Source organism: Brienomyrus brachyistius, chromosome 18 (assembly GCF_023856365.1).
Source record: "Brienomyrus brachyistius isolate T26 chromosome 18, BBRACH_0.4, whole genome shotgun sequence".
In the NCBI taxonomy this organism is placed as follows: domain Eukaryota; kingdom Metazoa; phylum Chordata; class Actinopteri; order Osteoglossiformes; family Mormyridae; genus Brienomyrus; species Brienomyrus brachyistius.
In genome coordinates, this window is record NC_064550.1 from 21,919,503 (window position 1) to 21,932,348 (window position 12,846).

Consider the following 12,846-nt stretch of genomic DNA (forward strand, 5'->3'; position numbering starts at 1 on the left):
TTATAGAAAAGTGTTGACTATACCATGTAATTTATTGAATAATGTACTGAAACTGAAAATCATTTACCCATTATAAGGTTGAAACACTGTAACAGGGACCATCGTAAATTTTAATTACAGAAACATATAAATATACATGTAAATATCTGAGTCCTAACAGATTTTCAGCTAATTTTATTGTGTATTTCTATTGCATTTTCTATTGTAGTTCTATGAATTATTTTGGAATTCTATCGTATCTATTTTTCAAGGTGCCTTTTCTTTATACAGTAAGTTGTGTTGTGACCTGTGCAATGAAGGAATTGTAATGGAAAACTAGATTGAAGTGAAAGAATCTCGCAGTGGTGTTGCGGGGGTGTGGAAACGTCTCTGGCTCCAATCCCAGGCTCAGCAGAAAGGTTTCGCTGTCGGGCCCCTTGATCGAGGCCCTTAACCCCTGAACCTGTTTGTCACTTTGGATAATAGAGTCTGATAAAAGAATACAAGTGATAAGGGCAATTTTCAGGGGCTCAGGGGCAACCTTCCCATGCCCCCCCTTCCCCCAGTGAGTCTCCCAATCCCAGTCACCTTGGATAAAGGAGGCATCTAAGCAGTCCTGGAGTCTTGGCATCTCTAGGTGCCTTGACAGTCAGCAGCATTCTGAGGCATTAGCAGACAGCCGCCTGGCAGGGCCCAGGGAAACGCGATAGATAGCTGTGGTTTCACACTCAGTCTCCCATCACGCATGTCTTCACGCAGCACAGGGCCGAAATACTTTAATCTTCTTCACAGTTTGGCTTTGATTTAATCTCTTTGTTCAGTTTCATTGTTTTTAAATTGCCCCCTGTGACTGACCTCCAAACAGCTCTCGACTGCTAGTGCGACAAAGCCGAAAATCACCGCTGAGAAGTCTGGGTATTTTTTTTTTGCTATATTTTTCCGATAACTGGCTGGATTTCATACTGTATGTAAAGTATACAAGCTTATACGAGAGATAAAAGATACAAGCATCTTTATTTTTCAAATATTAAAGAATTTCTGAATAGATTCAAAGGACTGAATACAGAACAATGTGTGACAATGTGTGATCTTGCTATCACTACATGTAGACACAAATAGCTTATGTACAGGTGTGTCGTAAAGGGGGAGACAGTTGGGACGATTTCAAGGGCCCCTGAGTGAGAGGGGCCCTAAAGAAATTGGATTTGTCTGGGTTGGGGGACAATGTGATATGATATCATTGGGTCTGAAATCTCTATATGTATAGTATGAGACTATAAGACGTTTTATACATCCATACATCTTCCAATCACTCTTGGGTTTAGGCATGGGAATTTCAGGCAGAATTGCTAGTCGAATTTCCCCAGTTATTATTCAATTAATATTCGATTACCCCTTCCCCCACCACACAAACAGAAACATATACGAAGAATAGATCAAAATATTTATTTCTTTACAAAAAAAACAGATATTACTCTTTGCTGCAGAAGGATAACGTAAACCATTAAGAAGTGCCTTGAATGAATTAAGTTGAAGCTGAGATTGAAATTGCACTGAAGAAATCACTCAAGCGCAGTAGCATAAATTAATGTTTAACAGGCTTTTCCTTATTCATTTGTTCGCCTCAGTCAAACTGATGCATGCAGAGCTCATACAAACACAGGGGAACTAAGCTTCAGAATCAACAAAGCACAAACTTATTCAAGAACTTATTCAAGATGTTAACTCATCCCTGTCAGGGTCACAGGGGGGCTGGAGCCTATCCAAGACAGCACTATGCACAATGCTTGGGTACACAGCGTTCAGAATACCACACCATCACAGGACATATGCACGACTCACTGGTCGTGGGTGTTCCCATTGGTGTTCAGCTTTGTTGATCCCCTTCCCCTGAAACTTTACTGTGGATCGTCCAATCCTTGCCATGCCTCTCCATAACAGCTAATCAACATGCTTTTATCAAAAATGGTCTATGCCCAACCACATTTCTTCTCAGGTTTATGATGACAAAGCATTGGTCAACGGTGCTGAAATATCGGTTCCGTCCATCTTCTAGCCGCTTATCCCGATTAGGGGCAACAAAACAGGCAGCTTTCTCCATGGAGCATAATCGAGTACTTTGCGCCCTCTACCGGACAACTGGCGGACTGCAATATTTTCGGACATGTCTAAAACTTTCTTGAATTAACGTTTTCTTCTGGATGGTACACTCACATTTTAAATGGGTGTAAATTTGAAAAGTCATCACACTGAAGCTATGGTTGATTGTGTTTGTAATATGAGATCGTCATGGACTCCGCGATGTCCAAAATATTGTCTATTTGTTACTCTGCACATCTCATATATCTACCTCATCCTCATATCACACTACTTGTTTATTTATTTACGTGTCTTTCTCTTATATTGCACTGTCTTGTCTTGTAAGGCACTGCTGTCTGTTCTATAACCCCATGCACCCGTCTCCTCTGCAACTGTAGTGCAAAAATTTCACTGTATTTTCAAGCAATAAAACTTGAAAGACGAACTAAAACAGAGACAGTAAAGGATTTAAAACCATCAGGGTCAGAGTCATAAAGGTCTGAATTACAGATTATCACCGGAGAGAATTAAATACCATCCATCTATTTCCCATACCCACTTGGCATTAACCTGTGGGCAAAGCAAGACGCAAAGCAGTCGGGGTGCCATGCGGGGGCAACAATCTAATTTTGTAGTAAATTAAATGCTGCTATAGAAACTACAAAAGAGTCCATTGGTTTTTAACGAAATCGTGAAAAAGTAGCGCCACCTTTTCTTTTTATCAAATCGGGTAGAGCGGTTGAAATCCGCCTACTTTAATTGACTTGTATGGTTGAAATCCGCCCGCCCCAATGCGCAGGCGCCCTCTGGCCAGTTCCTGTTCTGCAGACCGATACTTACTAAAGCGGCGGGTCTGCCTGTTGCTATTCCGGGCCGCGGCGCTAGGCGGCGCTGGTCACGGCGCACGCCGCAGCAGTAACGCCGATGCATTTCCGGCGTCTGTGTTTCCAAATCCTCACACATGCCCAGTAGTGGCTCATGCATCTTTTTCCTATTTCGATTGCAGGATGGTCGTTTTGAATTTAACGCATTTAATAAATTGAATGAAGTGCCCACACAAGGCAGATCAAATTCCTTTCGAGAAGAGAGAGATAAAAAACAGTAAAATATAATCCCACCATACAATCGGTGCAGAGGGACGCCGGTAAGTCTCTGACGTGCCTGAAAGTCGTGTTTTTGGAGAATTTTCTTGTACAATATTGATAGTTGGTTGTAGGCAACATACCAGTTGTTTTCTGAAAAGTAAATGGGTGTGAAAATTTCCTGAAAGAGCATGAAAGATTAGACAGGACCAGAGAAACTCACTGAACTTGGTTTGATGTTTATTGGCTTGAAAATGGAGTTACTGCAGTATTGATGCACTGTTATATACACATACAAATGGTGTTTTAGAGTCGGCTTTGCACTTTTAGCACGATCCCCAAGTTTAGCAAAGTGTAGCAAAACCGCGTGTAAAAAGTCAATTAAGTTGTAACTAATGATGTATCTGTATTTACAATCCTTAGAGCAAAATACTTCGACTTTTTGGCTATTAGTACGCATGCACGCATTTACAGATTTGTGTACACATATCAATATACTTCCTAATCTAATTACACGTTTAGAGATTTTTTTTTACATGTTTACGAATCAACGCACACATTTACAAATCTTAGTACGCATTTACCAATTCTTCTACACATTTACAAATGTGATTACGTACACAGCAGTCGAGACAGTCACGCAAATCGTTTTGCTACAATAATAGAGCCACAAAAATCCGCTAACGTCAAGATGAGTGTGCAGTTTTGCTCAGCTTCGTACACTCGTGCAAACGTGTTGCCCGACTTGCTGGATTCGCGTTTCCACACCAGCCGAAGGATTAATCAGTGTCATTTTTCATTGAAGGTAAGGATGCAAGGTTGCATCTGAACGGTAATGCTGAAACATGAATATTGTTGCCGGATACTTTTGTATGTCTATAATCATAAGCGGCTCTAGGCTTCTCTTCCAGGGGGTGCGAGGTGAGACTTCGAAGGTCCCTCGGTTAATTTAGCCTGATTGAAGAGGAGGCGACTTTCAATCGTTCTGTAACACCTTGATGTTTATATATAGGAAAAAATAGCTTCTAATGGCGTCCGGATCGGTCCCAGAGGAGTTGCTGATGAACGATGAGTGGATTCAGAATTTAATCGAGGTGGCCAAGGACACAGCACTGCTGCACGGGGTTTTGATGCGAACCACGGAAAGCCCTAATTTCCCGGAGGTAAGTCTTCGTTTTAGTGCCCATATGTGTATTTCGTGTTAAATGCCAAGTTAGAGGGATGCTTTGACGTCATTTTTCTGGCGGTATCAAGTCAGCCATAGGTAATATGCATCAGCCCCAGGAATGTGGTTTGCTTTGACTCCTGCTGTCTGCTGTTCAGTTTCTCTGTCGTGAAATTTGCTGGCAGAGCAGGGCTGGGTGGTGGGTGCTAAACTCAGGGCTAAAACAAGGTTTTAAAGATACTGCAATGAAAAGTGTTAGGCGTTCCTAGAGGAGTTTAGGAGCATACTGCCTCAAATTTTTAATACTACCATATAAATGTTGGACTTTTAACTGGTGTTTCTGCCTTGATGCAACTTCACTACACTGACGCCTGATCGCTCTGACCATTCTCAGACCATCGTTCAATAGAAGATCCCAGTAAACACACGTGCCGAACAAGTACTGAGCCATGATGTCAGTGTCTTCATCGCTGTACGGCATTTGGAAGAGTGTCAAACTGTCAGTACAGTACAGTGTCAGTGTCAGTCAGTGTCAGTACAGCATACAGTGGTGGCTGGATGCAGATGGGATTAAGGGTCGAACGCAGTGGCCCAGCACTGGCACTCTGTCACAGGATAGGTCTTTATAAATACATATAAAATCATATGTGGGAAAGTAACATGCTGTGCATTGTCCCCCATACTTCAGTGCTTAAAGCTCATTTAACTGGACACGTCTCTGCATCGTTTAGGTTTATACTTGTCAGTCCATTAATTCTATCTTTTGTACTTTAAATGGACACAATACAGTTATTATTAGTAGCGCAAAAGTATTAGGAGAGAACACAAAACTATTGCAAGGGGCTCCGTATACTACAACTGGTCTGTAGAAGAAAATCAGAAATACATTGCGTTCCACAAATATGCCTTTTTATTTGTGTTGCTTAAAATCATATCCATAAAAATCTGTGCAATTTGTACATGCAATAAGGCTTTTGCATATTTGTGGATCTTGTCCTGCCTATTTGTGGATTTGTGAATGTGATTTGCAGGTTTTTGTCCAATTCATACTGAAGCTGATTTGTAGAAAAAAATCCATAAATAGGAGATGCAGCTGTGATATACTTCATTATCGGGATATGAGATGACTCGTGTATCGGGATATCATATCACATAGCCGTATTTCACTTTTAAACTATGGCAGACCAAACAATTCAGAAGCCATGGCCTCTATGTTCAACCAGATAGCACTGTGCTGCCCAGTGGGTCGCGTCCTACGTCCATCTGGGTAGGTGGTGTCCTGTTTCGGTAAGCTTATGAATTGCTTGGCTCCCTAACGTACTGAGCAGTGTCTAAGCGAAGCCTGTTGCCACAGGTGGTGACTCACGCGCCATTCACGCTCTTCCCGTCCCCGGTCCCCAAAGGCCTCTTTGAGCAGGCACTTAAGGTCCAGACCCTCTTCAACCAGTTGGTGGACAGAATTAGCCAGGATCCCTGTTTCCTGGAGGAAGCCCTTGCCAGGTATGGCCGGTAATAATTACCACTAAAGAGACTTGCAGGATTAACAGCAGCTCTTTGATGTTCCGGGCTAGATCATTAATAAAATGACATTATGTATACTACATGTCTTTTGTTTTTGTTGCCAGCACTCAGAGTTGTAACTCTGTCTCATTCCACTGCAGGGGTGTCAAACCCCATTCCTGGGGGACCGGAGCCCTGTGTAGCTTAGTTCTTTCCCTGTTCCACCACATATGATTCAACTCAAGAGCTGTGTGGTAATTAGCACAAGGAGTTGAATCAGGTGTGTTAAGAGGGGGAAACCTCAAAATATGCGGGGCCTCTGCCCCCCCCCAGGACTGTAGTTTGATACCCCTGTTCTACTGTCATGTACAGTGACAAAGAATTGAATCTTTAATATTGAAAACTCAAATGCGGAGACTGGGGATAAACATTGGTGTTATTTCTGTACTTTAATAGTTTTACAATTGTATCTCCGCAGCACGGTCAAAGTGGACAAATTCACGGCGAGGCTGTTCGACATATACAGACGAGTGCTGAAAGAGGGTCGATCGCAGGTGAGGGGCAATTGGTGCTTTAACTTTTCTGCCCTTCAGTCACGGTGCTACTTTGACTAGGGCTGAAAAAAAAGTGATTATTTTGATAATTGATTATTCGTGAGATGGGGCGATCAACTAACCAGTTTGTTGGGCCAAAGCGGCAGTTCTCAACCCATGGGTCTAGACCCAAATTTGAATCGCAGCAAGTTCTGAAAATTTCATGGGGGTTCAGCTGGAAATGTAAGCATTTTAAAACCAGCAAGCTCCTATGCTGATCCACGATCAGATTTTCCAGCCCCAGTCCTAGACTTAACCCATACAAACGGGCTTTAGATCTGCTAATGCTTAGCGGAAAACTAGTGACCACTCAACCAATCCAAGAAGCCAAAACACAGATGCTTCATTTAAAATTCACTGGCAGATCCAATCAAATTTGTGCCATCGGCATTGATTGGTGTAAACTGCAGAGGGCACTGCACACTTTATTATGCATATATTATGACCTATACCTGGTGTAGGGTTATGACTGAGCTGGCATGGTAAATAATGGTTTAAAAAAAAAGGTTGAGAACCGCTGGTTTAAAGAAAAGTGCAAATGCTGTATTTGCATAAAACAAAACAAACTTGAAGAGATATTTAATTAAGTTCTGTGCTGACACCATGGTAGCTAAGATGTTTTGGGTGTTCTCTAAAGTGACAGTCCGTAGAAACAAAGGTCCACTGTATATATTGAAATCCTGGTAAAAATTTACCGGTGGTGGGATCTCGTGCATAGACCGTAATTATGACAGAATTCATTGTCGACTGTTTTTATTACAGATTATTGTGAAGATTATCAATTAGTTGTTGTAGCCGTAGGACATTCTCACGCTGAGTGATGCTACGGAGGCACAGTGACCAGAGATTTTTCCTGAAGAGTTCAAAGTCTTTGAATATGCACATTTGGTTCATTCTGCTTTTGACGGCGCTCATTAGCAAGTGTCAGTGGTCATCTGGTTGTTGAGAATATTGTGTTTGTCTTTTAAGTCGATAGTCCTGGGCTTGAATCGCTCCGACTACATGGTGGACCAGCGGCCGGATGGGAGTACCTCATTGAAACAGATCGAAATCAACACCATCGCTGCCAGCTTCGGAGGGCTCTCTTCACAAACCCCAGCTGTCCACAGGTGTGAAGCATGTATGGAATGTTCTATACGAGGTCAATCTAGTGCTGGTCTTAGAATTTATTGGAAAATTATCCACGAGGAGGTGTTCACCTGTCTGACTGGCTGCTGAACAGGCATATCCTGAAGGTCGCAGGTCTACTGGAGATGCAGAAGAAGGTCCTGGACAATGACCCAGCAGGAGGGCTGGCTGCTGCTCTAGCCAAGGCCTGGGAATTGTATGGGTCTGAGAGGTGCGTTGGTGGGATTCAGGTGTTTATAGTTAATCTGATTCAGACTGGGGGGGGAGTTGCTTTGTAGAAATTATAATTAGGTGATCAGTGTTGACCCAACAACGAAATGTGTCCTCTGCATTTAACCCATATGTGACATTGTGAGATAGCAGGGGGGCAGCTAATTCAGTGCCCGGGGAGCAGTGCGTGGGGGCGGGACCTTGGTCGGGGATTCGAACCAACAGTCTTTGAATTATAAGTGCGCTTCTTTAACCATTAAGCCACCACTGCCCACGAACAACCGAACGTAATGTCACTTGTAAAAAGCTTCCCTTGTGACGTCCACACTGACGGTTTGTCTCTCATGCTGAAGGGCCGTGGTCATGTTTCTGGTTGAGGACGTCCAGACGAATATCTATGATCATCGATTTGTAGAGAACGAGCTGTGGAGGAGGTAAGACGCCTTCATCGTCGCTAAAAATCGAAACGCTTTAAATTCATTGTAGTTAATTGGTACGGTGGTTGTGGGACGTGGGACAGCATTTGGATTATAATGGAGATGTCCTGTCTGTCCCCCCCCCCCCCCCCCCACCACATGCAGGAACATTCCAGTCATACGGCGGAGGTTCGCTGATGTGTTTGATACCGGATTGCTAGATTCGGACAAACGACTGTTTGTGTATGTATGCTATCAATTTCCATCCATCTATCCACCCATCCATCTGCTAACCACTGACATCCTGGTCAGATCATAGGGTGATGGAAATATCGGTACCTGAAATCTGTCATAAGTCCTATGTTGTTAACCCCATACATTTTTGTTGTAACCTTATGTATATTTTGTGAGTGGTGAATACTTCCGTTGCTACTTCTTTGCAGGGGAGGTCAAGAGGTCGCGATTGTTTATTTCCGCAATGGCTACATGCCTCAGAACTACACAGAACAGGTATGAACCTTACACATTTAAGAGCCCCCCCCCTGTCCTTTAGACAGAAATTCATTGCTACCTTCATTGCAAAACCACACCATGCCCCTCTTTCCCATAGAAATCCTTGACAACTAACTGATTGCAAAGTTGGTAATTAAGCAAAGGAGATCTTCCTGCAGCAGGTTGGGTGTTGTGCGTGTTGGGGCTTCCTGGTTGTAGCCCAGTCTCTCTTTGCAGGGCTGGGAGGCACGGCTCATGATGGAGCGTTCCAAGGCCGTGAAATGCCCAGACATAAGCACCCACCTGGCCGGGACCAAGAAGGTCCAGCAGGTCCTGACCCAGCCTGGAGTTCTGGAGAAGTTCTTTCCTGATGACCCAGAGGCTGTCGCCCAAATCCGAGCCACCTTTGCAGGCCTGTATACCCTGGACATGGTGAGATAACAGAACCAGGCTTTTTACGGTCAGAATGTCAAACTTAAGATCCCATAAAGGATCTCATCCTGCCCACAAGATGAGTAGATTAGAATATGAACATGCTGATTTGAAAAATACTGCATCACAGTTTTAAAAGTAAGAACAAATGTTATTCTTAGTTTCTCCCCTAGAGGGAGCTGAATAGCTTGCGAGGGCAACTGAGAACAGGCAAGATAAACGAATGACTGGTGGGACTAGTGACACCATATGTTTTTAATGGAGACCGTTGATGCATATTGAAGCCGGCCACTGGGTAATTCTGTGTCTAATCACACTTATGGACCTCGTCACTCATCGGCGATTTTAACAAAACTTGCTGGGGGGGTTGGGGGGGTAGGGTATAACTTTATATTAGTTGCACAGAAATTGTTCTCGTATCATTTTGTCAAGCTATTTTGCGTAAATACTATGCTATCCGCAGAATGAAAAAATACCATGAAATGAGTGATTATAATATTAAAAATTGAAAAACCCATGTTTTAGAATGTTTTTTTTTTTCTTTTTTACTAAAGCTAGCTTATAATGTCATGAACCTCTCCAGAAAATGAGGTCTCTGGCTTCTGAGTCATTGCTGAGATAACATGGTTTATAGGGAGCATCACATGGTTTCATATCACCAGAGATATAACCAGTCAAAGTCATAACCCCCCCCCCCCCCCCCACGAAAGTTCTTAACTTAAACGTCCCGTAATACTGATCCAAGACACATGCTATTTCAGTTCCATGGGTTACTCATATGACCAAGTCAGCATGCCAAGCTGATGATGCTGTCCAAAGGTGTGATGATTTGACACAGAATTACCCTCCTGTGGAAGAAACTCTGACGGTTTGTGACAACATGCGTGAAGCTCTCTTCCCTGCTTTCTTAAATAGTCACTTTTGCAATTTCTGTCACCATGATGCATGACGATTTCTGGCCCGAGTCTATTATCTTCTGTCCAAGCACCGTCTGTCAGCTGTAGCATGTTGCTAAGTCCCACCGCTGTTTGATTCTTTGTCAAGTGCTTTGAGTATAACCATGCTGGGAGAGGAACTGAGTAAATTGCTCATACTGTATGATTGTGTGAACCCTACACTGAATTTTCATGCCATCCAGAAAGTCCTTCTGCCTTCTGCTTCCTATTATAGGATCCAACTCATCCCTTATCACCATAACCCTGTAGTAGGATATCAGGTTGCAGGAAATGGAAGCATGTTCCTATAATTAGCAAGTAAATGGATGTTCATGTTAACGGTTAATGTTCAGGGTGCGGAGGGAGAGAAGACTGTGGCCATGGCCTTGGAGAAGCCGGACCAGTTTGTTCTGAAACCACAGAGAGAGGGCGGAGGTGAGACTGTTCATTTCCAAATGCTCGCACCTTCACTTGTCATACTCTCTTTCTAATTAAATGGCTAATGAGGCTATTTCATCAACAGGAAATAACATCTATGGTGCAGATATCTGCCGGGTCTTGGAGAAGGTAAAGGGTGGATCAGAGAGGACGGCCTATATCCTAATGGATAAGATTTTCCCACAGCCAGTCCAGAACTACCTACTGCGACGGGGCACCCCAGTGAAACTCAGTCCCTGTATAAGTGAAATTGGTGCCTTTGGAGCCTATGTCAGGTAAATCCTACTCTTATTGTGGTTCTTTCTGAAAGCCTCTTTGCATCCTATGGCCTTGGCATCCTATGGCCTTGGCATCCTATGGCCTTGGCATCCTATGGCCTTGGCATCCTATGGCCTTGGCATCCTATGGCCTTGGCATCCTATGGCCTTGGCATTGGCATCGGCATTGGCATTGGCCTTGGCATTGGCATTGGCCTTAGCATTGGCATTGGCCTTAGCATTGGCATTGGCCTTAGCATTGGCATTGGCCTTAGCATCTGGCGTGTTTCCACTGCATCGTAGTTTAGGGCCTTATCTTATTTTAGGTGACTGACACTCCTCTTGCAAGTTGTTTTGTTGAGCGTCTGAAGTGCATGGGTGTGACCCTCAGTCATCACATTCAACCAGTGCTCCTCCCAGGACTGTTAAGCTCTGTAGAGGGTGGGACGTTTGGCTCAATGGATCTGTAGGGCTGCTCTGCCCTCGCTGTAGGACGTACATCTCAGACCATGCAGGAGCAGAGCTGCCAATATTTGCAGGGACACAACTCACACTAACAGCTGTCTTCTTACCAGGCTGAGGTCTGGAAAGTGCTTCTGTCTCTATGAGAACCGAGGCTCAGAAGGAGCTTCTGCCCTCAGGCCATTAGACTGCTTAGTGCCTAATTGACACTTATATATACTCCCTCTTTAATTATGCACCTCATAGTTTATCTGATCTGGTGCACATCTCTGGTCTTACATTTTTTATAGCCTGACTCCTTATTTATTTACTTTTAATGACTTTGATGTTACTACATTGCATTTCACTGCAGCTTATAGTCTGACTGCATACCTTGCATGTCACATTTGTAATTCTTGCATCTTTGAATCCAAAGGCAGGGGACGGAGATGCTGCTGAACGAGTGTGCTGGGCACCTGCTCCGGACCAAGAGCATCGAACACGCTGACGGAGGGGTGGCTGCGGGGGTGGCTGTGCTGGACAATCCTCTTCTATTCTGAGGATCTTCTGTCCAGTGACGTGCGAAAAGGTTATGGACCAGAACTCACTTCAGTTGCTCTATTGGTGACTTGTGATCGGTGGCATTTTATGGTCGTAGTGACAAATAAACAAACAAACAATCAAATAAACAAATACATAAATAAGCAAACCAATTTTTGCTTGTTTTGCTTGTTTTGTTTTGCTTTGCCCATTTAATTAGCTACTGTGGAGCACTATTGGTGCAATTTGAAAATCTTAAAATTGTCATCTTGGAAAGTTTGAATAATTATGAGGAATTTATTAGAGATTTTTATATAAAAATTATTGGTATGTAGGTTATATGATCGGAATTATGTGATTTATATTTTTTAGAATCGTCACTGAATATATAAAAGCTATTTTACCAATAATGTTTTGACATATTTGACATTTTCCCTTGTGATGATGTCTTGAAATATTAACAATAAATTTTAATAATGAAGATCCATCATCCTGTATTGTAAAATCCCACCGTTTTAGTGAATGTGAGGAAAAAATAAATTATTCTTTAAAAATCTCCTCCTCGTTTGATTTTGATATGGATCTTTGTTCATCAGTTCGGTAACAACATTTGTAACATTTCATTAGCGACTTTCTGTAGTTCAGTAATAGCAAGTTTTCTGTAAGTCCTTAACTATTACATAGCACTGAACAAATTTAAGTCATGTACATTCAAGTACTTATGTTGTCAAATAATTTGTATTAGATCCTTTTTAAACTTAGATGATTTAAAAAATACCAACAGAAGTATTTTACTATTCAGTAATACATTCGTTTTCACCACTCAATAATTAATATCTGACTAATTAAACAGACACCCACACATGTCAATTCCCCATTTCGTTTGCTGTAAGGTTCTTGTTCATGGGTTATAGAGACTTAAAACCAACAATTTCATTATTTTCTTTTGCTTTGTAAGATGGAAAGAAATTAGGCTGGACCTTTTACGCACTGAGGTGTCTCTTCATTCTCTAAATCTCTTCAGTATTATGTACTCTAGATGTTGCAAGACCTAAATGCTCTGCAATATTGCATTAAGGAATGTAAGGAATCCACTTGCAGAGTCTCCGCAGTTTCAGCATCTAACAGTACAACAATGTTAGCAAGTTATAATCATGGG

General features: G+C 42.6%; 1 protein-coding gene across 1 annotated transcript; it reads left to right on the forward strand.

Annotated features, from left to right (window-relative positions):
• Positions 1–2,975: 2,975 nt before the first annotated feature.
• gss (glutathione synthetase) lies at positions 2,976–12,243 on the forward strand. The gene is made up of 13 exons (XM_048982685.1): positions 2,976–3,202; positions 4,153–4,303; positions 5,660–5,805; positions 6,284–6,359; positions 7,368–7,507; positions 7,621–7,737; positions 8,090–8,170; positions 8,318–8,395; positions 8,596–8,662; positions 8,882–9,076; positions 10,365–10,446; positions 10,535–10,724; positions 11,584–12,243. The coding sequence occupies exons 2-13, from the start codon at positions 4,169–4,171 to the stop codon at positions 11,705–11,707; spliced, it is 1,431 nt and encodes a 476-aa protein (XP_048838642.1). The 5' UTR covers positions 2,976–3,202; positions 4,153–4,168; the 3' UTR covers positions 11,708–12,243.
• The last annotated feature ends 603 nt before the right edge of the window (positions 12,244–12,846 follow it).

Coding starts and splice junctions, on each gene's coding strand:
- gss (XM_048982685.1), top strand. CDS start 4,169: ATGGCGTCCGGATCGGTCCCAGAGGAGTTGCTGATGAACGATGAGTGG. Junction 7,738..8,089: donor GAATTGTATGGGTCTGAGAG/GTGCGTTGGTGG, acceptor CTCATGCTGAAG/GGCCGTGGTCATGTTTCTGG. Junction 8,396..8,595: donor TCGGACAAACGACTGTTTGT/GTATGTATGCTA, acceptor ACTTCTTTGCAG/GGGAGGTCAAGAGGTCGCGA.